The 25,464-nt window shown below is 46.7% G+C and overlaps 1 protein-coding gene across 8 annotated transcripts in view; it reads left to right on the forward strand.

The window, feature by feature from the left end:
- PLEKHA7 (pleckstrin homology domain containing A7) overlaps positions 1-25,464 on the forward strand; it is a 228,872-nt gene that overhangs the window by 74,058 nt on the left and 129,350 nt on the right. The window contains exon 1 of one of the 8 annotated variants that reach the window (XM_059875098.1): positions 1-12,517. This exon is cut by the window's left edge and continues 24,797 nt beyond it. The exons of 6 other annotated variants lie outside the window; for them this stretch is intronic. In XM_059875098.1, the coding sequence (XP_059731081.1) occupies positions 12,435-12,517 (83 nt within the window). In that variant the 5' untranslated portion in view covers positions 1-12,434. Of the gene's footprint in view, positions 12,518-13,625; positions 13,826-25,464 lie in introns of those variants that run through there. One more of the 8 variants, XM_059875100.1, reaches the window with a different exon arrangement.

Consider the following 25,464-nt stretch of genomic DNA (forward strand, 5'->3'; position numbering starts at 1 on the left):
TTGAATGTTTCAGAGGAAAATAAGCAAAAGGAAAGCTGCATGTTAGGACAGAAATAAAACATGATAAAGTGTCTCTGCAAAAAAGCACCATCGTGCTGGATCACACAAACCACAAGGAATGCGATGCTGGTATAAAAGTGGACCCCGCCACAGGTCTTTCTGTGCCTCTGGGGTAACACACCAGGCGGGGACACAAAGGGCGCTCTGTTAGTTCTTTCCAGCTCAGCCCATCAGCCTTAGAAAGAGTCATAATGTCTCTATGTGTGTCCTGTCACCTTTCACCAAGGATTCATGAACAATGAGGCTTAGTGGTAAAATAAAGAATCTGCCTGACAATGCAAGAGATGCGGATTTGATCCCTGGGTGGGGAACATCCCCTGGAGTCAGAAATGGCAACCCACTCCATTATTCTTGCCTGGAAAATTCCATGGACAGAGGAGACTGGCAGGCTACAGATCATGGAGTCACAAAGGGTTGGACAGGACTGAGTACGCATGCACGTCATGAATGATCGATACATTGATAAAACAAATAGGAATTTGAAATCCAGACTGGGGAAAATATAAGTAAGAAGAAGAAACCAAACCAAGGGGGATGGGTAGAATATAAATATGCATGCGTTAAGGGTCTTCATTATTGCTGAGCTTTACATTTGACTTGGTGCTTCCTGACAGTCAAAACAAAACTGGAACAAAGTAGGTTTTCAGGATTTTACTGTTAAAGAAGAAAAACACCGTAGTCATTAAGAGGAAGCTGAGTGCCACCTGGTTTGTTCCTTTGAGTTTCATATGTCGGGCCCACTGAGGGTGTGAACAGTGTCCTCTAGCTTTCTTCTTTGTCTTATTAAGTCCTCATCATCTGGCAGCCCCTCAGACTGGGTTGATTCTCTCAGTTCAGGTGGCCACGTTACAGATGGCCACGGACCTCTCCTTTGTGGTACTTACCTTAGAAGTACATTTACATCTACTCGTGAGCTTATTTTGACAGTTTGCCTTCTCCACTAGATTTTAAGTCTCGCGAGGCCAGGGCCATGTTGCCTTCAGTGTTTGGCATAATCCTGGCACACTGAGCTCTCAGTAAATACTCGTCTGAACAAATGAGTAAGGCAGAAGCAGCCTGGGATTTTATGTGATTCTTGTAGCACTCTCACAGAAAACCAAGGTTCTTTCAAGGGCACAAGCTATCTCTTGTCCAGAAAGCTCGATCACCTTGTCTAGTAGCTCTCAGAATGTCTCCAAGTTCATTTTACTCCACCGTATCCTTCAGAAATTGCAACAACCCTAGGGCACTGTGCTCCTGCTATAAGTCCGATCCCGTAGTAGGCACTTGGTGCGTGTTGATGCTTGCCCTCCCAGAAAACTGAGGCTCAGGGGAGGGAGAGGGCTTGCCCAAGGTCACATAGCTGGTAAGAGAGTGTAGGTCTGTCTGAGGGCACTCAGGGAGGTCTGAGTGCATGCTGTTTCCTTTCTGCCTGCTGTGCTGAGCCTGAGCCACAAGTGCCTGTGTGAGTTATGGGTTCTTATCTCTTGGCAATTAGAGCAGCACAGCACGGTGTTTCTGGCACAGGCCATTGCTGCTCTCTGACAGCTGTTACATTCCAGTCTTTCTTGAGTTGGGGAAAAAAAGCCCACACCTGGGGTTGGCCATGGCAGTCTCAGAACTCATTCCTCCTGGCTTTTGCACACAGAGAATGTGTTTATTGCTCTTGTCACGCTGTCTCCTGAACTGCAGGCGCATTAAAGTTGAATATTATTTTCATAAAAGTCACTAGGGAGAAAGAGAGAAGAGAGGCACAATTTGGTTGTCTCGGGGAATAATTGGATTTGCCCAGTGATTGGGAGAGTGGAGGCAGGAAATGACAACGTGCCAGGACATACATGTGATGGTACGTTTGATTCCAGATTTGTCAGGCATGTGTTTTTAATTACTTTGTATCTGTTGTCATTTTTTTACTAGGGACCTAATTTTTAGAATGGGGTTTATTATTATATTAAACTTTGTCCACTCCTTAAGACTGGCAAATGGGAGATTCTCATGGCTCAGTGTTGCCACCTACTGGGTACTGCATGGAGTATCAGTCTTCAGAAAGAGGACAATAAAACACATTTCAAGTTGCAACAAGGCATAATTTGATCTGTCTGTTCTTCCACAAGCTTGCAAGTCCTCAGGGTGAGCCTTGTAAGCATCTGTCATTACTGTGTGCTCTGGAGTGTCAACATACCGGTTCCATTGACTTCCGGTGATTAAAAAAAATACCGCTTTTCCTTTGCTTCTTTGAGGATGAACCGCCTCAAAAACATTTGCTGCTTGCACATGGGGATCTGAATAATTGCTATAGTCAGGTTTATGTTAGAGAATGTTCCCGAAGAAGGCACTTAAGGGGATGCTTGTAAACGTGACGAGGCTTTTGGTTCCATCTTTGACCCACTAGTCTCAGTAAGGGTTTTGGCTCCTGTCAGTGATTTAGAAAACCTAATAATTTTTATGTCTCCAAAGTTGTGTTCCCAGGCTCCTGGCTATTTCATGTCCTAAAGCTTGTTTCTGCATTTATAAGAACACAAGAGAATAGCAGCGGGCATCGACATGCCTGTGCCTCTCTATACCAGAACAGGACTGACTGATTCCAGCCTTGTTTGTCATTTGGTTTAGATTGAGTCTTATTCTGATTTCCTTCAGTGGCTTTGACAAGTCTTATTTGCAAGATGAAACAGCACAGTTATTGAACTAGCATCCTCTTCCTAGTTTGAATGGTAAGAGCCACAAAATCATCCATACATAAAAAGGACATAAGATTTCACCCATTTTCCCTATAAATTATTGTTTAGGAAAATAGGGACAAGAAAATGTAAAAAATGTAAGTGCTAGTTATTACCAGACTCATGTCTTTTTTTAACAAGAGATAAAATTTTTAAGTGTTTTACATAATAATTAGGGCATTTGCTCCCCCAACCTCCAATTAATATCCATGATAAACAACCTTTATTGATTACATAAATCTGAAAGCTTAGTATCCAAGTATGTCTGTGCTCTGTCTCAGTCTTTGTCTGACTCTTTGTGACTCTATGGATTATAGCCCACTAGGCTCCTCTGTCCACAAGAAATTCCAGGCAAGAATACTGGAGTTGAGTGTTGTATTTCTGCTCCAGGGATCCTCCCAACCCAGGGATTGAACCTGTGTCTCCTGGATCTCCTGCATTGCAGGCGGATTCTTTACTGTCTGAGCCGCCAAAGAAGTGGGGAAACCTAACTATGTGTCTGTCCATCTATTGCTTTATCTTATTACACAGTGGATTCAAAGCAGCTTATGGGAAAGACATAAAATATGAATGAAAAATAAAACAATCAGCACCAACAAGAGTATAAATTATTCTAGGAGATTAAGCCCAAGGAGACAGGAGAATCCGAACAGCCTGGTACTGTTTCTGTTAAGCTAAAAAGCCACTTCATTTTACATGTTGATGTAGCCATTTTTTTAAAAAGCTGCTTGGAGGCTGCTTTCAGTTTTGGAAAGCTCTGTGTAAACACGGACAGTTTCGTGTTCCTGACATTTCAGCTGAACTTTTAAAATTGCCTTTTTTTTTTTTTTACCTTCCAACCTCTACCTGACTTCCAGCACATACCCACTTCCTCTGAGCCAAGGTAGTGTCAGTACTGAAAGTATTTTATCAAATGAGGTTGCTGTTTTTCTGGAAATGGTGTAGCCGGGAGGTCAGCTGGCCATTTGGGAAGCCTGAATGTGGGAGGCTTATTTTGGAAACCCTTTCATTATTATCACACTTGTGAGCAATTCCAAGACTTGCACCCGGATGGGCTTCTATGATAAGAGGACTGAAAAAAAAGGAGTATTGAAGTGGAAGAGGGGGACAGAAGTCCTTTTCTCACAAGCCGGCAGCATGCCTGATAAACTTCCTTTCACGCCTCCTGAGTCCAACCTCTCCTCTAGGACCTCCAGCCTTGGTGTTGCCTTTGGGGGGTCAGGCATGCTGGGGGTCATCTTGAGAGAATTTGGCCCAGTAGGCTCCTAGGAAGCTGGTCCGGGGTGGGGCTGGGGTACAGACTTGTCCAGACCACAGAGGGCAGCTTGTGCAGGGTGCTTTCAGCCTCAGAGCAGTGTGAGATGCCGCTGTGCCCTGGCTTGTTACAACCAACCAGAGGTCTGTAGCTGGAACAGCTCCTCTTCCAAAAAGCCAGGAGTCATGTGATGATGAGACCCCTCTGATTACATCTCCAGCCCTGGCCTTCCCTTTAAGTGGAGGCTTCCACAGCTCACTGCTTTCAGGACTTGTCCACTCAGAAATCTAATAGATGCCTCAGACCAACAAGTCTCAAACTGAGTTCTTGGTTGATTTTAATGCCCTCCTTTCCTTTGATTTTTTTTTTTTTTCCCCTTCCCCAGGCTTAACCATCTCAGGAAACTGCACTGGCATCCACTCTGTTGCTCAAATCAAAAACCTGGGAGTCTTTTTTGCCTGTCTCTTTCCTACACCCCTGTCATAAATCCCGTCACTGAGTGCCCTTGGCTCTGCTACCAAGACATTTTGCACAGCTGCATCCCCTCAGCATTTTCACTGTTACATTCTTGGTCATCCTTCATCCTCTCTTGCCTGTTCTCCTGTGGTAGTCTCTTTAGCTAGTGTTGCTATTTCTCCCTACCTCTTTTCAATAAGAGAGGCACTGCAGCCAGACCATCTGGGTTTGCATACCAGATCCTCCACTTAATGTGATGAGCAAGTTACCTTATCTTTCTGTGCTTGGGTTTGGAATCTGTAAAACTGGGATAATAATAGTTCTCACAGAAAAAGTTTTCATGAGGATTAAAAGAGATAATACATGTAACGTTCTTAGGACAGTTCTGAGCACATAGTTAAAAGCACTAAAGAAATGTTAGGGTTTTATTGTCCCCAGACCCCCACTCATCCTCCAAATAGCAGCTACAGAAGTCCTTTAAAAAGGCAACTTAGACCATGTGTCTTCCATCACAGTCTTTTCTTTTAAACCCCTCTGTGTCTTCTTATTGCATTTGGAAGAGAATATAATCTCCTACCACGTATTACATGGCCTCCATAACCTTCACTATCTGACTCCCCAGTTTCCTCCTTTACCATCCATCCTACTGGTCACTGAGCTCTAGCTTCACTGTCCTTCCTTTGCAGGAATGCATTTATTTTGCTCCCACTTTGCTGAAAGTGTTTCTCTACCAGATCTTAGTTTAAATGTTGCAGCTTAGGCCTTTCCTGATACATACCCTGAACCACCATTTCACTCTGTCAGGTCACCGCTTTGTTTCTTCATAGCAGACATCAGTCTCTAATATTATTTACTTGTTTATTATCTGTATTTTGTCCCTCTTTCTCTTTTGTCACTACTGTATCTCCTGTGCGAACAGTGCCTGATTATAAATGTTGTTGGCATGAACTGCAGCTCTCTAGGCTCCTCTGCCCTCCACTTTCTCCTGGAGTTTGCTCAAATCATGTCCATTGAGTCGGTGACACTATCTAACCATCTCATCCTCTGCCACCCTCTTCTCCTTTTGCCTTCAGTCTTTCCCAGTATCAGGGTCTTTTCCAATGAGTCATCTCTTTGCATCAGTTGGCCAACATATTGGAGCTTCAGCAACAGTCCTTCCAATGAATATTTGGGGTTAATTTCTTTAGGATTGACTGGTTTGATCTCCTTGCAGTCCAAGGGACATTCAGGAGTCTTCTCCAGCACCACAGTTTGAAAGCATTAATTGGGTGCTCAGCCTTCTTTTTGGTCCAGGTCTCACATCTGTACATGACTACTGGAAAAACCATAGCTTTGACTATATAGACCTTTGTTGGCAAGGTGATGTCTCTGCTTTTTAATATGCTGTTTAGGTTTGTCATGGCTTTCCTTCCAAGGAGCAAACATCTCTAATTTCATGGCTGCAGTCAGCATCTGCAGTGATTTTGGAACCCAATAAAATGAGATCTGTCACTGCTTCCACTTTTCCCCCTTCTATTTGCTATGAAGTGATGGGACTAGATGGCATGATCTTAGTTTTTTGAATGTTGAGTTTTAAGCCAGCTCTTTCACTCTCCTCTTTCACTCTCATCAAGAAGCTCTTTAGTTCCTCTTCACTTTCTGCCATTAGAGGCCCTAATAAATGTTTATCTATTGACCAAGTAATGGAAACTGCCATAATTATTTAGTACTTACTATGTTCCACATACTTTCACAATTCTGTTACTTATTCCTCATTACATTATTAAGGGGATAGATATTTTAAAACCCATTTTACAGTTGAGCAAATAGAATGGCTGAGAGAAGAAAAAACTTATCTGGGGCCAACAAGCTGGCAAGTGGTTAAGCCAAGATAATTTAACTTATATCTGGCTGAGTCCATGCAGTGTTTCTGTGATGAAACTAGTGAATTCATGGGGTTTGTACCTGGTGTATGAATGCAAAGTGAGTCTAGACAAGTATCAAGCTTTCATTATCCTCATCCTTTTTAAAAGATAACAGTTTTAGAGCCCTTCTTATGTGCTGGTTCGTATTTTCTTTTTTCCTGGTGTTTTTCATCATGCCCTAGATTTGTTGCAATTTTGTTGAGGTTTCACAAGATGTAGCAATTGGATTCATTCAGTTTAGATTATTAATTGATTCAAGTCAGCACTCTTGCCTGGAAAATCCCATGGACGGAGGAGCCTGGTGGGCTGCAGTCCATGGGGTCGCTAAGAGTGGGACAAGACTCAGTAACTTCACTTTCACTTTTCACTTTCATGCATTGGAGAAGGAAATGGCAACCCACTCCAGTGTTCTTGCCTGGAGAATCCCAGGGACGGGGGAGCCTCGTGGGCTGCTGTCTGTGGGGTCACACAGATTCGGACACGACTGAAGCGACTTAGCAGCAGCAGCAGCAGCAGCAGCAGCAGTAGCAGGGTGATGCCTGCTAGGAGGTTAGGAGAGATGGGTGTGTTAGGTCCTCATGGCCTTGTAGCTTCAAATTTTTCAGTGTGGGCTCCAGGCCACAAAGAGCCAAATCAACTTGGGTTGTTTGCTAATATGGGATTCTTGGGCTCACCCTAGAATGAGTGGCATGAGATTCTCTAGGGGTGGACCCCTGGAATGTGCTTTTTTACAGTCAGCCGAGGTTATTTTGATTAAAATGGATGTATGATGATCACTGGTCATAGATATGTTCTAGCTAATTAGGTGTTTTGTGATTTGATTTTGTTCTTGAATTAAAAAAAAAATTGTAGAGCTACATATTTATTAATTTTTTATTTTTATCAAAACTTATTTGCATGGTTTTTAGTCACTGACCATGGAGCAAATAGCTTTTTTCCTATTCTTAATGGCTCTCAAGCTCTAAGGCCCAGACCCAAGCTGGCTGCTTTGGTCAGTATGTTCAGTGTTTCCTGCTTAGGGGAACAGAGTGCCTCATCTCTGTCCCGGTGCTGTTGCTTGGCTGTGTGTGCATCGGCAGGGGGTGGGCAGGGTTGAGGCTAGTCTGTTCTCAAGGGGGCTAGGTAGTTGTACAAGAGCAGACCTTCTCATACATTTGGTCCCATTAAAATTACTTTCAAAAATCAAGTTTGTTCTTATTACCTCCTTTCCAGAAACAATTCTGGACAAACCAAAATCCCAGATCTGGCAGTCTGTGCTTCCCTCTTCTCTGTTTCCTCTCTAAACAAGGTCCCATGTTGTAATAGATGCCATAACAGTAAAATTAGCTTTATTAGACTCTAGGTGGACTTAAAATGTCACCTAATGGCAGCTCTGTCTGGCTGGGAAGTCATGTGCTTCATTTTGAGCAGAGAATGCAGTTGGTTACTGTGCCTGGTAGGGGACTTAATGATTATTGAATTAAAGTGGCCAAATAATACAAGCATCCTTCATCTTTAGATGCTGCCCTGATGGTTCCTAGCTATTGTGTTTTGAGAAACCTGTGCCTCCAGCTTGGATTTTTAATCCCACCTGCCAATGGCACCCCACTCCAGTACTCTTGCCTGGAAAGTCCCATGGACGGAAGAGCCTGGTGGGCTGCAGTCCATGGGGTCGCTAAGAGTCGGACACGACTGAGCGACTTCACTTTCACTTTTCACTTTCCTGCATTGGAGAAGGAAATGGCAACCCACTCCAGTGTTCTTGCCTGGAGAATCCCAGGGACGGGGGAGCCTGGTGGGCTGCCGTCTATGGGGTCGCACAGAGTCGGACAGGACTGAGGCGACTTAGCAGCAGCAGCAGCAGCCTTCTGTCCATGACTTAAGAGTTCCTGAGTTATGCCACAGGACAAAGTCAGCACAGCTGTATTTCCCACCTCACCTCCCTCATCTGGTTTGCGAGCACTCTGCGTTCTCAGAAAGCTTGAAATATGAGGCAAATTGCAGTTTACCACCCTTGTGCCAAAGAACTAACAATTAACCAGCTCCTTCTCCTCCCCAAAGTTCTAGATCACTTTGTCCTAGTACTGTTATAAAGAAAAAGTGAAAGTGTTAGTTGCTCAGTCAGGTCCGACTCTTTGCAACCCCATGGACTATAGCCCACCAGGCTCTTCTGTCCATGGTATTCTCCAGGCAAGAATACTGGAGTGGGTAACCATTCCCTTCTCCAGGGGATCTTCCTGACCCAGGGATTGAACCCGGGTCTCCTCCTGTGTTGCAGGCAGACCATCTGAGCCACCAGGGATATTCACCCCTTAAAAGAAAAGTAGAGCCTTTATTAGGCTGTTTAACATCAAGGAAACTGAGGCACACATCATTCATCTAGTTACTGGCTCAGCCCGGTCTGATTTATGGCCTGTGGCACCATCAGATATGGAAAAAGCAGGCTAAATAGTTTTTGGTCCTCAGGACCAAGGGTATATGCTTTATATGTTCTCAGCTTATTAAGAGCCTAGAATATTTGGTAGAGACTTTTAGGGGTAGGAGATCCATTAGCGAATGGTCGTGGCTGCTTCATTTTGGACCCTTTAATCTAAGCTTTAAGCATTATTATAAGCACAGCCCAGGAGGTAAATGTAAAAATAATTTTCTTGCCAGTTTTTCCTGCATGGTATCCTAGCGACGATGTACTGTCTGTCCTTGGGTGTTGGGGCACCAACTGGGGCAGTATCAGAGCTTGCAGAGAGAGGGGATATGAAAGGCCTGGTCAGAGTCACCCCTTTTAAAGTCAAGGCATAGTTTCTTTTTATCTTTTGGAGGATTTTTAACCCCTTTATTTTTAAGCAGTAGTTTATTTTCTGATTATCTCAGTAATATATCTTTATTGTCAGACCACTTGGAAAACACAGAAAATCCCAAGGAACGAGATAAAAGCTCTAATTCCAGTATTGTTAACATTTTGGTAATTGTCTTCTTTTTTTTTTTAAGTGTTTTATTTGGCTGTGCTGGGTCTTAGTTGTGGCGCACAGGATCTTTATTTGTGGCATGCAGGATCTAGTTCCCTGACCAGGGGTTGAACCTAGGCTCCCTGCGTTGGGAGGGCCAAGTCTTAGCCACTGGACCACTAGGGAAGTCCTGGTAAATATACTTCTGGTCGTTTTTTCCTCTGAACTCTAATACAATGCTTGGGTTCTTAACTCAGCATTTAAGGGGGGAAAATAAATCTCATGAAGTGAAGGTTACCCTAAGCCACATGGACAGTAATTTTTATGCACTCTAAAGTTGGGAAACCATTGAAATAGACTCAAAGAAAAAACAACAGAAAAATCTATATGAAAAGTCTGGGGGGAAAACCATTCTACCTTTAAGATTACTATCAAATCCCTGATGATAAGTGGATGGCAGTAGAGAATTGAAATGTATTCTTACCTGCCTGTAAGATTTATTCTGTTCTGTTTTAATATTCGGAGAAGGCAATGGCACCCCACTCCAGTACTCTTGCCTGGAAAATCCCACGGACGGAGGAGCCTGGTGGGCTGCAGTCCATGGGGTCGCTAAGAGTCGGACACGACCGAGCGACTTCACTTTCACGCGTTGGAGAAGGAAATGGCAACCCACTCCAGTGTTCTTGCCTGGAGAATCCCAGGGACGGGGCCGCCTGGTGGGCTGCCATCTATGGGGTTGCACAGAATCGGACACGACTGAAGCGACTTAGCAGCAGCAGCAGTTTTAATATTAAGTTTCTTTAACTTTCATATGGTTAGTAGATTTACTTGTGAGGATGACATGCGATAGAGCCATCACATTTTGGTGTAAGAGGTGGGTTTGAGTCATCCAGTAAGAAAAATGAGCACAGTACCATTCTACCATAGGTGCTCACCACCCCCCTCAAACCTACACACACACACACACACACACACACACACACACGTACACACAATTGGGATCATTTATCTTGTAATCTTCATCTCATTTTATTCAATAGTAAATATTCTGTATATCAGTTTTAAAGTTGCATATATTCAATTACAAAGATATACCACAGCTTATTAACCAATCATTTGCTTTTACAAATCTGTGTTCATTCATAATTATGTCTTGATAAATTCTTAGATGTGGAATTGATGTTTCAAAGGATATGTACACTTTTACAGGTTTTAAATCATATAGCTAATTTGTCCCCAGGAACATTATGTGTTTCTTTCAAAGTGTCTACTTCCCAGCATCACTGGAAATTATTATTCAAAAGAGTCTTTCACAGCATGCCTTTTGGATGACCCATGGCTTCTGTTCATTGCCTGGCCAATTTATCCTGGAAAGAATAGAAGACATGAGTCTAGAGATGATAAATGCTTGTGGCCAGGTTCATGTTGAAGGAATGGGGACAGATGACAGGAAAAGGGTGAGCTTGGAGACCATTTCTTTACTCCTGCTTCCAAGTTATCTACAGCAGAGATCTTTTAAGTGGTGAATACTTAAAGAGCATATAGAGCTTTAAAAGCACATTCATTGATAATTTTTTAATTTGGAAAATGATTTGATGTCATCATAGATGCTACAGAATAGGAATGACATTTGTATGTTTATCCAAAAGGGAGTACTGGCTTTTAAAAAAAAATGTAGAAATGCTGTTCTAATCTAAGCCTTCACTTGAGATAAAGAAACTGAAACCAGAGAGTGGAAGGCATTTCTTTTGAGGCATAGCCATACAGCAAATTGATGATGGAGTTGGTTCCCAACTACCTGTCAGAGCTCAGTGATGACGTGGACCAGCCTAGTTCCGGGGAGATGAGAAAGCAGACATAGGGCCTCTTTGGACGATGGGCCAGGCTCTCTTCTAGGGCCTGTGAGCTGTCTCTTGCCCCTCGTGGACAAAGGCCTAGGTGTTTTGGGCATGGCAGTTCACCTCTGCTTGATTCTCCCCACCTGTCAATGGGAGCAGGTCTACACTTTAATAACCAGGGTTTTTGCCTGAACTTTCCCTCCCCTGGATAACTTGTGTTCATACCTCAGCAGTTCAAAAGTAACTTCTTCTGGGAAGCCTTTCCTGACTGCTAAGATAGTTTAGGGTCCCTGTGTGCAATCTTATAGCACCTCTTACCTTTAATACCCTTGTCACAGTTATAATTACCTTGCTTTGTTTTTAATATCTCTCTCCTGGACTAGACTATCTGCTTTATGAGTGTAGGACTCTATGAGTGTAGGAATATTGTTTATCTTCTGTTGCTCCTGGCATATACTAAGCCTTAATAAATGCTTGAATGTTTGACTATTTGGATGGATGCTAATTAGTGAATTAGAAATGTGTGTGGGCTGCTGGGTGGTGGTGTCTCTGATTGCCTGCAGAACCAGGAGAGCTGTTCCTTATGGCCAAGGGCATTGGGAGAAGAGAGAGTGAAAGGAGACCCAGTTGAGGCTGCTGGTGTAGCGACAAGCCGGAGGGTATGGTCTGCATCCCTGGGTGCGCCATAGCGGCCTCCTGGGTGGAGGGGTCAGCAACCACATCCAACCAAGTATTCATTCCTGGCCTGGCAGAATCAACCCGGTAATTTAGTGGAGGTGGTTAGAGAGGAGCCTCCTTGAGTCATTCTGGGGAAGAGAATTCAAGGTCAGGACTCTCCTTGGCGGGGAGAGGACAGCAACCCAGGTCACCTGCGACCCGGTCTTCACAGTCGATGGGCACTTGCAGCAGCGGCTGTAAGGTCTGTGGCTGGCTGGGCGCCAGAGCAGCGCTGCTGGTCGGCGGCAGGTCCTGCCCCCTCCGCCGGTTTCCCTCCCCCTCCTCCGCCTCCCAGCCCACTCCCGCTTGCAGCATCCTCTGCAAGGAGAGGAATGTGCCGCGCTCGGACGCGCGGTCCTGGCCGAGCGGCGGCACCCTGGGGCGCGCTCTGGACCTCCGGGGTCCGCCGTCTGGCGCTGCGCCACGTGCTTTAATCGGCGCTGATGTCAAGTGGGTGTGGGCTCTCAGGGAAAGTCGGCCGAGGACGAGGAGGGCGCGAGATGCGCCGCGGGCGCGCTGAGGGCCCAGCGCGCTCTGCCCCTCAGCGCCGCTGACCAGTGACCGTCCCTGGCTCGCGGACCGGGCTCATGGAGCCGCGGCGCTGCCCGGCCGGGGACGCGTGCCCCGCCGCCCTTGGGGGCTGGCGGGGGCCGCCGCGGGGGGCCTGCAGGTGTGTCCGCGCGCGTCGGAACTTTCGGGGGGCTGCGGGCTGTTTGGGGGCGGGCAGGGCGCAGGGTGCGCAGGCTGCTTCTAGGGGTGCTTTGTGTCTGGGCGCTGGCGTGACGGGAGCCGGTGGGTCCCCGGCCGGCCATCCGCGTGGGAGCCGCAGCTCGCCGCCGGAGTTTCAGGGAGAGAATTCATTGAGCCGGCGACCGGCTTTGGGTTACTCATCGGGAAGGGCGCCGAGGAGCAGCCTTGTTGTTTTGAGAATTGGTCTTCAAGTACAGCCTGCATTCATGGTAACAGGATTATCTCTCAGCAGACAGCGCGGTTTCCCGAGATCGGTTGTGGTTGGGGGCACCGGTCGTTCGGGGTGCGGGGGAGGGGAGGTGGGCAAAAGCTACCCGGCCACCCACTCAGCCCCCAAGCCTCCGAGAGCCGGCTTAGGGCGAGGCGAGAGGTCAGCCTCTCGCCGCCGTTGACAGGTCTAGTTTCAGACACACCTTCCCGGAGGAATGCGGAGGCTTTGTTCCAAGGCCCGTCCCAGCCCCGAGCCCAGAAGCCCGCGGGCACGGGGCCGGGACTCCAGGGCCATTACTCATCTTTTCTGGCAACGCCGGCGAGCTCCCGGGTAGGCAAGTTAATTATTAACGTGTCTAGGCTGGAGGGAGGGAATCTGGAAATGAGATTGGTGGGCTGCAGGTCCCCCCCACCCCCCCCGCCCTTTTTGGCGCTGGCCATCAAGGTTGAAGCCCAGGGTATTGCAGCCTGTTTCCTGAGAAGGATGCTGCCCTTCCCCCAGTGACCGGCACTCCCGCAAAAGGGCTCCCATTTCTCCCCATTTGTGGGACAGCCGCCACCTTCTCCCCGGAGGGCACAAAGGGAGCAACTCTTGTTTTTTATCTACTTTGGAACTGGCCCGTACCTCTCCTCCTTTGCCTTCTCTAAACAACCTCATTCCCCACCCCCTGCCTCAGGGAGCTTCCAGGCCCAGGTGTCTGAGACCCGAACCTGCAGCCGGCCGTCTGAAGCGTCGGGTGAAGCGCCGCCCTGCCCCACCTCAGTGCGTGCACCCCTCCGCCCGGCTCAACAAGTGCCCTGGGGTGTGTTTTCCGGCCCCGGCTCCGTAGGACTGTGGGCGGAGGCAAAAGTGTGCGCGGGGTGGTCACCTGACCCGCCTCTCCCGGTTCCCTCCGCTCGCCGGGAAAGGAGGAGGTCCAGGTGGGGAAGAGCCGAGGGCGGAGCTCCTTGCTCAGGTTTCAGTTTCCCTCCCGGCAGGCTGGGAGAAGGTGGATTCTAAGGCGGGTAGTCTCAGCAGGTGTGCTCTGGGTGCTGTTGCTTGAGAATGAGAGGGCTCAGGTCTAAATGGAGGGCGGCGGATGGGCTGGGCTTGGCGGATGGGGCCGGCTGGAGGCCTGAGATTTTGCCTCGGCTGGGGCTTGAGGGAATTGTCACATTCAGCCTTCCTGGAGGCATTGTGCCTTAGAGACCTGGTTCACTGCTGTCTTTGTCAGTTTAGGATAGAGGACTCAGCCTCCTAAGCTGAGGGTTGGCAGATGTATGATGAGAAGATGAGCACCTCTTGGAAGTTGACACTCTTGAGGGTGGAAGAGGGGGCTGGGCTTACGCGGGGGAGGAGTGCAGGGAGGGGGATGTTAGCTCTGACTGTGGGTCTCCCAGGTGGTGCTAGTGGTAAGGAACCTGCCTGCCAGTGCAGCAGACAAGACACGTGAGTTCAGTCCCCTAGGAAAGGGCATGGCAGTCCACTCCAGTATTCTTGCTGGAGACTCCCCATGGACAGAGGAGCCTGGAGGGCTACTGCCCATAGCGTCGCAAAGAGTCGGACATGACTGAAGCAACTTCACACACACGCACACAGGCTGTGAGTTGTATCAGGTTCTGTAAGAGAGGCTGTTGTTGTACCCCACATCCCTCCGTTGTTTTCTGTCCTCTTGCCTCAGTGGCTTGGCTTACTGGGTTCTTCCTGGCTCTGGTTTCCAGGGCTGGACTGTTCTGATGGCTGCCCAGGGACACAGAAGTCTCCATGTCACCCCAGCCTTCTGGGGAGGAAATGAGTGAGGGAAGGTGTGGCTTCAGAGAGCCTGCTGATCCTGACACCCTGGGTTACTGGGGAGTCTGTGCCACCTGTCTTCCCACGGGGTTTGCCGTGTGTACACGCAGCACACCCCTCCCCCAACACACTTGCTTTTAGAGTGGCACCTTCTCCAGCAGTATCCTGAGCTGCTGGGATCTGCTGGCCTGCTGGCACTCTGTGAGTTGAGGATTTGGAGATGGTCCTGATTAAGAACAATTTTTTTTTTTTTTTTTTAAATTATGGGAAATCTGTCTCAGGCTGCCATCTAATGTCTGTTCACTTTGCAGCCTGCTGGTCACAGCTGAATATTCATTAATAATGGCTTGGCCACTGCCTGGGGAAGCTACTTATGGTGATTCTGTAAAGAGTGGGTGGGTCTCTGGGGGCACCAAGAGCACAGGCCGTCATCAGGGATTGTGATCTTGTGGGGAAAGTGAGGCAATTGTTAGGCTGTGGGACTGTGGAGTGAACGGGGGTTGGGGGGATCAGGGTCACTGAGAGTGGTAGGGTCAAAGGATTGAGCAGGGATGGTTTGGAGATTCCCCCAGTGTGTCCTGATTCTGCTGTCTGTGCTGGGCACAGCGGGCTGGGCTGAGTGGGTTCAGCATCAGCTGAGGCCTCTGTCCTGGGACCTGACTGCCCCTGCCACCTGGGGAAAGGGTCCGCCTCTCTCTGGTGGCTCAGCTGGTAAAGAATCCTCCTGCAATGTGGGAAACCTGGGTTTAATCCCTGGGTTGGGAGGATCCCCTGGAGAAGGGAAAGGCTACCCCACTTCAGTATTCTGGCCTGGAGAATTCCATGGACTGTATAGTCCATGGGGTTGCAAACAGGGAATGAGTGACTTTCACTTTCACTTTCTCTATATACACCAGCTCCTGGACTTCTCCCTTCCCTTTTAACAGCAGTGCTGGGTTTAATGATGGCGGTTACTGTGTTCTTCAGCCCCAGCTCTGGCAGGGAGCTTCATCCTGGGATGGGCAGCTGGAGAAAGTACCCAGGCTAAGAAAGAGGTGCTTCTGAAGGTTTGTTCTGAATCACATAAGATCAAGAGGAGAAACAGAATGGACACCCTGGCAGCCTTTGCAGTCATGGTTTGTAGAATACAGAATTCCTCTGTACATTTTATATTGTCTCTGTGAAGAGAAAAGAGGCTAGTTATTCTAGGCCTGTGCCCTGTGGGTCTCCAACGGTGAGGGGAGAGAGAATGATGAGGAGTTAATTGAGGCAATCAGGTTGTGGCATTTTTCTCTGCCGCCTTGGGTTCAAACTCAGCCTTTGCTATTTACTTGCTTCATGTTTGTGGGGCTGAATCTGTCTGTTTTTCTTCACCCCCTCCCTCAAGCAGGATAATTATGAGGATTATACACGATGTTTGCAAAGGATTGAACACAGTGCTTGTTCATTGGTAGCTTTAAAAAAAAAATTAATTAAAGATAACTAGAGGATCTTTCGGAGAAGGCAATGGCAACCCACTCCAGTACTCTTGCGTGGAAAATCCCATGGATGGAGGAGCCTGGTGGGCTGCAGTCCATGGAGTCGCTAAGAGTTGGACACGACTGAGCGACTTCACTTTCACTTTTCACTTTCATGCGTTGGAGAAGGAAATGGCAACCCACTCCAGTGTCCTTGCCTGGAGAATCCCAGGGACGTGGGAGCCTGGTGGGCTGCCATCTATGGGGTCACATAGAGTCGGACACAACTGAAGCGACTTAGCAGCAGCAGCAGAGGATCTTTGGAGCAGTAGCTGAGAGAGTTTTTTTTTTTAATAGACAATAAGAACATTAGAACTGCCATTTTGTGCCCACCCCAGAGGCCAGACCTGGGCTCATAGCGGGTCAGGTATGAGAATTGTCCTGGAAAATTTCTTCTGATCTTCACATTAAGATTGTTTTCTAGTCTCAGATTTTCAGAGGCCTTGGATCTCCCATGAAATCCCTAACTGCAGGCACAGAGCATAGTTGAGCTGGGAAGGTAGCATCCCTCAAACTTTTGCTAATGCAGCCGTCTCTGGTCCAGCCTTGACTGTGGGTTGTTAGTGCTAAGAACCACCAGACACCTGGCACTTTTTAATCTGTGTAATTCTGGAGAAGTCCTTTTATCTCTTTGAGCCAGTGTTTTGTGAGAGTAGTGAAACCTGCCTCACACAGTTCTTGTGGTCAAATGCAGTAGTATATGCAAACCTCACGCGGCACGATGGTAATGACCAATAGCTTGTGTGTGTGCTCAGTTGTCATTTAGTTGTGTCCAACTCTTTGCAATCCCAGGGACTGTAGCCTGCCGGGCTCCTCTGTCCATGGAATTACTAATGTACCAGACTTAGACTGTTCTTAGAACAGTCAATCCTCACAACAATTTATGGTGTGGTTAATTACTGCCCGGGCTTTCCTGGTGGCTCAGAGGGTAAAGCGTCTGCCTGCAATGCAAGAGACCTGGGTTCGATCCCTGGGTCAGGAAGATCCCCTGGAGAAGGCAATGGCAACCCATTCCAGTACTCTTGCCTGGAAAATCCCACGGACAGAGAAGCCTAGTAGACTTACAGTCCATGGGATCAAAAAGAGTCGGACACGACAGAGCGACTTCACTTTCTTTCTTTCTTTTCTTTCTTTCTTAATTACTGCCCGAACCTTATTGATGAAAAAGTTGACTATTAGGAGTTAAAATTGTTTTCGTTGCGTGGCTGACCCTCTGCGGAAGACGTGCATCTGAAGATCTCTGCCTCCCAGAGTAGGAATAAACTGAAGTTTGTGCAGATCCGTCTGCATATCGTCTCAAGCTAGCTCTCGATATGTTTGTAAAATGACTAGAAGAAGTCCTCATTGGTCATTTTGGCTTTTCAGTGCTACTCTGTTGTCCACTCTGCCTTACGCCCACAGGCTCGATGGGGCTTACAGACTCAGTACCTTCTTGGCTGTTACGTTTAAGTGTCATTTGTATGGGACTGTAACCCTCTTGTGCTCACTCACTTAATGGTGCCTTTTAAGGAGGTTGTTGGTGGATCAAAGATAGTTGATATTAGGATAGAGGTGGAAGGTACATAAAAGGGATTGTACATGAGCTTGCCTCAGTGGTGGGCAACACTTAGAAACTGAGGATCAGTTGTACCTCCTTCTGACGTGAGTGTAATTCATGTAAATAAACTAAATGTTTAAGGATTTAAGAAAGAAGAAAGGTTGCTAGTTTGATTTGACTTTAGGCAGAAGAAATATTTGTTTGGTTTAGAGCCAACCACTAGGCTTAAAGTTTTCAAGGTCCTACCTTTCTAACGGTTCTGGTTAGCTGTTTTGCTTCCTTGCCTCTGCTCCACACCGTCTGCCAACAGGCACTCAGGTCTGAAGTTTCAAATGTGTTAAGAAAAAAAAAAAAAGGAGGGGGGAGAAAGAAACAAAACACCCTGTGAAAATAAGGACTCAGTGGCTGGTGGTATTTCAAACACGGGTGGTGCTCATTAAGAGGGAGTTATGATCACAGCCTCAAATTCATTCTGATTACTTTTGTAGCACATTTATAGGAGAAGAAAGAGGCTACAAGTTTGTGGGTCATTCTTTTTATGACAGGAATAACATTTATGGGGGGGTATGACACAAGGGAATAAAGGTCTGGCTAGGAATAAAGAGAGAAAAGCAACTGGCGGGCCTCGGCCATGCTCAGAAGATTCCAGAGCTCTTGTTAGCAGAGATTTTTCACAGTGCGGACCTCGGTGCCCCATTTCCCACAGCAGCCTGGTGATGTCATCAGGGTGGCATTGTTCCTGTCATTTTACTGGAAAATGGAGTGACTTGCCTGAGGTCAGGTACCCAGATATGTAACGCTGGAGACCGGACCCCGGGTCTCTGACTTTCTGTCTCAAAAGCAAGCAATCTCATTTATTCTTGTGACGATTTCGTGTTTCCAATTTGGACACATGATGCAAAACATAGACTATTATAAAGGAAGATCAAATCAGGGAATCATGGCCCAGGCACCAGAGACAACCATTGTGTACATTTTGGTGAATTTCTAAAGAGACTTTTGTTTTATGAAGAGGGAACGTTTGTTTTTGTCAGAGAAAAATTGCTAGTCATATGTCTCTGGGCATCTCCAGTTTCCTGTCTTGGAGCAGGCACTCCTTCTGTAAGCTTTGATTCCCTACACATTCAGCCCAGGTTCTTTATTTTATGTGACACACAGCACTAGGCACAGTGGGGGAGAGAAAGATGAACAAAACATTGCTGCCTTTATAATTAAGCAGGAGAGACAGACGTGTACTCAACCAATTAGTCCAGGTATAACCATAATAGCAAACAGTGACTGCATCCGGCTCTGGCCTGCGTGCTTTAGACGAGGTATTCATACTTAATCCCCAGGCAACCTTGTGAAGGAGGTAGTAACCGTTTCACAGTTGTAGAAAGCCTATGAGGTTAAATGACCCGCCTAAAATGATAAAACTGACAACCATCCAAGTTGAGATTCAAATCTAGATTCAAACCCATTATAAGACCAAGTGCCCTCTCTTTTGAAAATCCCTTAAAAGAGAAGCACAAAGTCAGAGTCTTTTGAGATGAGGGAAGGTGTGGCATACACCCCTTTATCATTCTCTGTCATCCTTTTATTTCTTCTGGTATCTTTCAAGATGAATGATTCTAATTATTTTGAGTGATATTCATTACCTTTTTCAAAAGTTTCCTGCTTGGATTCTTTTGCTTATTGGGACCAGATCAGATCAGATCAGTCGCTCAGTCATGTCCAACTCTTTGCGACCCCATGAATCGCAGCACGCCAGGCCTCCCTGTCCATCACCAACTCCCAGAGTTCACCCAGACTCACGTCCATTGAGTCAGTGATGCCATCCAGCCATCTCATCCTCTGTCGTCCCCTTCTCCTCTTGCCCCCAATCCCTCCCAGCATCAGAGTCTTTTCCAATGAGTCAACTCTTCACATGAGGTGGCCAAAGTATTGGAGTTTCAGCTTTAGCATCAGTCCTTCCAAAGAAATCCCAGGGCTGATCTCCTTTAGAATGGACTGGTTGGATCTCCTTGCAGTCCAAGGGACTCTCAAGAGTCTTCTCCAACACCACACTTCAAAAGCATCAATTCTTCGGTGCTCAGCCTTCTTCACAGTCCAACTCTCACATCCATACATGACCACAGGAAAAACCATAGCCTTTACTAGACGGACCTTTGTTGGCAAAGTAATGGCTCTGCTTTTGAATATGCTATCTAGATTGGTCATAACTTTCCTTCCAAGGAGTAAGCGTCTTTTAATTTCATGGCTGCAGTCACCATCTGCAGTGATTTTGGAGCCCAGAAAAATAAAGTCTGACACTGTTTCCACTGTTTCCCCATCCATTTCCCATGAAGTGATGGGACAGGATGCCATGATCTTCGTTTTCTGAATGTTGAGCTTTAAGCCAACATTTTCACTCTCCACTTTCACTTTCATCAAGAGGCTTTTTAGTTCCTCTTCACTCTCTGCCATAAGGGTGGTGTCATCTGCATATCTGAGGTTATTGATATTTCTCCAACCCCACGTCCAAGGAGCCGTGGCTGCATGGGCGCAGGAGGGCCTAGAGGAGCTATCCCACGTTATTGGGACCACTTGATAATAAATCTCATAATCTCAGAATGGGAAAAAAATAGCAAAGTTGTCCAGACCATTCTCTTTATTTTGTCATTTTGGGGAAACTGAATGTCAGAGAAGGGGCCTGACATGTGCATACCTAATAGTTGTTGGTTGAGTTAGGACTGGAAATCAGGTTTTTTCACCAAAGTTTTCCCAAATGTAACAGGATATGGGCTAAAACCAGGGTGAATATTTTAAATTTTAATAGTTTTATACATGGGTATAGGATTTTTTTCAAGTGAAATATGGCTAGAATATTAAACTCATCATTTGGCAGCTACTGTTGCTTAGGATGTGTCTAAAGTCTGCACTGTCTATTTAAAGAAAAAAGTGGAAGTACAGGTTGGACAGGGAGGAGGCAGAATAGTAGAGGTGGTGCGTGGGCCACGTGTGGATAACATTTGGGACCCAGTGCAGATACACCAAGCTGTATTCTCTGAGATTTGCTTGCCCTACCTACTTGGTTCTTTGAGGAGCAAAAAGAAGTGGGGCAGCGCCTTGTGGAAACATATTACTTGCTAGACATTTACCTGTAGGTCAGTATTAATGGGTTCACCATATGTATACTATATTGAGAAAGCTCAGAGAGGTTGATTAACAAGTCCGTGGTCACACAGGGCAGTTGGAGAGTGAGAGTTCAAACCCAGCTGGGGCTCCTTCCCTTGGCCCTGCTTGCTACTGGCCACATTCCACAAGGTGGGCGCGCCCTACACTCAGTCTGAGCTGGTTATCCAAGATTCTGACACCAGGTCTTCTTCAGGTACCAGGCTCAAGTGGAAATGATTGTGATTGGGTTGCTAGGTTGCTGCTGTAGCCTGCTAATTTAAAGCTTGATTTTGATAGAATTTCAAAGAATGTGCTGTATTTTTAATATGTGGTATTTATCAACTCTGACTCATGCTGGTAAGTGATAAAATCCTTATCCTGCTGCCTTTTGGCTTCTGTACACATTGTGATGACGCCGTGTGGATTGTGAGCTCCAGGAAGACATAGGCTGTGCCTGTCAGTCTATCTAAAGGGCAATTATGAAATGATCTTTGTGGCTGATTCATTTATCCATATTTTCAGAATTCAGAGAATCAGCCAGTAGATTTTTACCTAGGGTGGGCTGCTACCACCATAGCTGTTGAAACTCAGAGTTGCAGGTTACGGAGAGAAGGTCTCCTTTGGGAGATTTTGGCTAGAGCAGGGGCTCCAGGCTTTGTGTTTTTCCCAGTTGAGAACCTTCTAAACCTTCAGTTTAGGATCAGGGAGCAGGGTTTGTTGTAGGCAGCAGTCAGTCATTGCCATTTGCTGTGCAGTAAAAGCTGTGATCATGAGCTAGGCGAGTGATCGTTCCCTCCTCAAAAGGTGTCCATGTTCCGATGCCCAGAACCGATCAGTGGTACCTTTTGTGGTAAAAAGGATTTTGCAGGTGTGAGTGAGTGAGCATTGAGAAGGTTATGTTGGATTATCTGGGTGATTATCTGGGCTTCCCAGGTGGTGCTAGTGGTAAAGAAGCCGCCTCCCAATGCAGGAGACATAAGAGATGCAGGTTTGATCCCTGGGTCAGGAAGGTCCCCTTGGAGGAAGGTGTGGCAACCCACTCCCATATTCTTGCCTGGAGGATCCCTTGGACAGAGGAGCCTGGCAGGCTACAGTCCAAAGGGTCATAAAGAATCGGACACGACGGAAGCAACTTAGTACACACATCTGGATGAGCCCAGTGTAATCAGACAGGCCCTTAAGGGAGAGTCTGAGTGAAAAGAAGAAACTGTGATGATAGTGGAGGATGGAGTTATGCGGGCCTATGGGGAAGAAGTGTAGAAGCTGAAAAAAGCAAGGGATGGATTCTCCAGAAGGAATGCAATTCTGTTGACACTTTGACTTTACCCCACTGAAACTGACTTCGGACCTTCCCACCTGTTAGATGGTTAAGTGTGTGTGGTCTTAAGCCGCTAAATTTGTGGTAATTTGTTATATCACAAATATAGTACAGATCAATACAGATGAGTACTGAAGATCAAACAACGAACCTAGCACAGTCCCTGCTGCCTTCAGTGGCTCTCTGTCCAGTGGGGGACACAGGCGAGTACAGAGCCAATTGTGGTGATAGCAGTGAGTATCTTTATAGGGCTGTGAGTTCAGGAATCTGTGGGAAATAAGAGAATTCAGCCTGCGAGAAGACTGCTTGGGTGAGCTGGCCTTAGAGGTGCTGCTGAAGGAGAGTTGGCATTATGGGATGAAGGAGGCCAGGGGAGAGCTTTTATGGAGAAAGAAGAGCACATTCAAGGTCATCTCAATAGGGTCTAAAAACTGGGTGGAGGCTACTGGCCAGGCCTTGCAAGGCGGAAAGCTGGTTTAAGTTGGTGCAGATCTTCATGGCACTGTTTTCAGACTAAAGCCTTGCACAGTGGGAGCTCAGATGGAAAGGTATTACTTTTGCCTTCAGGGTTGTGTGATGACGGACCTGACACCATCTCGGGCACCTGCTAGGTCTTTGGCATGGATTTTCCCATTTAATCCGGGCAACAACTGTGAGAGGTAGGGACTGTTATTTCCTTCATATTATGATTGAGGAAAATTGAGATTAAGTAATGAGCCCAGAACTACATAGCTTGTAAGTAGTGGGCCTGAGATTTGAATCCAAACCTTCAGGTTTTGGAGCCCTCATGCTTAGTGTTCTCCTCTGTGGAAGAAAGATCACTGGGCCAGCAATCAGAGCACCTGAGTTCTAGTGCTAGCCATGCTTCTTCATCCTCAGTATTCCCATCTGTAAAAGGGTATAGGAGGTCCGCCTCCCTCACAGAGGTTGTGAACCTAAAGGAGATCCTGGAGGAATGTGTTTTCGCTGCAAACCTCTCTCCTCTCATCAGAGTCTCTGACACCTCCAGAAAGGTCCTTGTTTGTTAGTGAGCCCCATCTTGCAGTGCTGATCATCCTAAAGGGTCATGAGGCAGGTTGGGGAATTTCGCCACAGCAGATCATTGACATGTCTACATGGGGCTAGAGTGTTTGCATCTGTGGGTGGTCGTAGAGATAGAAAGTGGGCAAGAGATGGGGAGTGGCCTGTCTCAGAGTACGGAGAGTGGGAATGTAAGTCTGGAAGGAAGAAGTGTAGTCTGCATTGTGTTCCCTGCAAAGATACTAATGCTAGAGGTGACTGAGGGGAAACTTTCCTGACTTGGAAGTGGGGTGAGGAGCATGCAGTGATTTGAGGCAAGTTGACATGAGTTCTGGAGCCTCAGTCTCTTCATGCGTAAAATAGGACTAATGATTCCAACTGTGCAAAGTATGTGAAAGCCTCCTGCCCAGTTCTTGGCATATAGCAGACATTTCAGTGAATAGGGACCGTCTCTAAAGCTGGCAGTTCTAGACTTCTCAGGGTTAATCCAATACATTCCAGTTCTTTGCAGGATTCCACCTTTCTCCCTTGCCTTTCAGGCTCACTTAGGCACGTTGTAATTGGATGTGAAGGGAGGTCTGGCCACGGAATGAGAGACCCGTGCCTCTTTGGGAAAGGCCCTGTGCTTCCCAGAGGGAAATGGTGACGAGTGGTTTTCAGGTAGCTGCAGTGGGTCTGCTGAGCCATTTTGGAAGCGAGAATATGTTCATCATGCCAAGTACAAGATTGAGTGTCACTGTTTTGCTTTCTGGGAATAATGGCCGTGCTGATGAAGTAGATTTATGGAGCTGAGGTTATGTTAAAGAATGAAGGAATGAACTTTTTTTTTTTTTTAAATGTCTGCATTTTTTAATGAAGGTAGTGGTTATTTTAGGATATTTGGAAAATATTAAAAAAAAATAAAGACATTCACTTCCACATCCAGAGATGATCACTGCTAACATTTTAGTGTATTTCCCTCCATTCTATTTGAAGTATACATAAACTTTTTGTAGAAAATACTGAGCTTAATATTCTTTATTCACCTAACAATATATCATGTGCATTTCCCTGATTATTACATAGTCCTCAGAAGCACCTTTATTTGCTACATAATAGTCTGTTTGGTACAGGTGCCATCATTTTCTTTATCATTCCCCATTTAGTAGTTGGGCATTTAGATTGTGACTACTAAAATATTTGAATACTGAAAATACTGAAAATATGTATTTTCCCCTAAAATATGTAAAACATTTGGCTAGGTTTTTTTTTTTTTTTTTTTTTTTAACTGCCTTTTTCGATTCCTAGGACTAGAATTCCTAGACCAAAGAATAAGTACTTTTAAAAGTACATACTGATGGGGATTATCAGACTAGTTCTGTATACATTGTATTTAAAGCAAAAGCATTATGACATGTTAGGCTGTTGTGGGCCAGCTGGGTAAGGTTCCTGCTTCTGACCATTGTGCACAGGAGGCTGCCTCCTCTCTGCTCGCTCCGCTTCCTGGCAGACAGTACAATCAGCCCCTTGTGCCTCCCCAGTGAAATTTAAGTAATGGGTCAGCTTTGCCAGTGCTTCCCTCCCTGTCAGGAAGTTCATCTGTGAATCTAACCTAAATCTTGCCTGCTGCATTTAAAATCCTCCCCCACTGCCAGGTCCCCTCAGTGGACTGGAGCAGAGAGGAGCAGAGCTGTGCTCCTTCTGCAGGCAGCACACTTGCCTCTCTCCCGGCCTGACCACCGCGGCTCCAGCCACCAGCCTTATGTTACCCTGGAGGAAACTTGAGGGTCTCTGGCTACTGCTGTCACAACTAGGAGGGCGATCCCTGCATCGAGTTGCTGCCGATAACACCAGGTAGGGTTTCTAAACCTGAGAGTGCCCACGGCACGGATGCCAGTATCCCAGTTTCTCCTGTGCCCTCTGCAGAACTCGTGGGGGTTAATTAGCATTCAGAGTGGTGCTCTCCTATTGACACTGCGGGTCTATCAGATTCATTCTCTGGGAAAGAAAGAAATGTGGCTGGAGCAGGGATTAATTGTGTTTCAGTCCCAAGTGCACTGGCCAAGTGGTGACTGTGCAGTGAAGGAGGATGGCCAGGCAGGGAGGGGCATTTGAGTGCATTTTGGTGATGGCAGAGCCCACTGTCAGTGTGAAAAGGGTAGGGTCCCACCCTGGGCCTCCCACCTTTGGCATCAAGTAGCTGCTGTGCCCTCTGCCTGAAGAGCCTTGGCTACCTTTCTTAGCCAGAGTCCTTTGTTGAGAGCTGACAGCTTTATTACGGGGCAGTAGTTGTTAATTTGGAAGGGAAATGAATATAGCTGCAACTCCATGGGCAGAAGGAGGCCCCTTGTGTCCGTCACTGAGGCGTTTTAGAGCTGACTGGCAGCAGGCCAGCAGAGTG

This window comes from Bos taurus, chromosome 15 (genome assembly GCF_002263795.3).
Source record: "Bos taurus isolate L1 Dominette 01449 registration number 42190680 breed Hereford chromosome 15, ARS-UCD2.0, whole genome shotgun sequence".
Classification (NCBI taxonomy): domain Eukaryota; kingdom Metazoa; phylum Chordata; class Mammalia; order Artiodactyla; family Bovidae; genus Bos; species Bos taurus.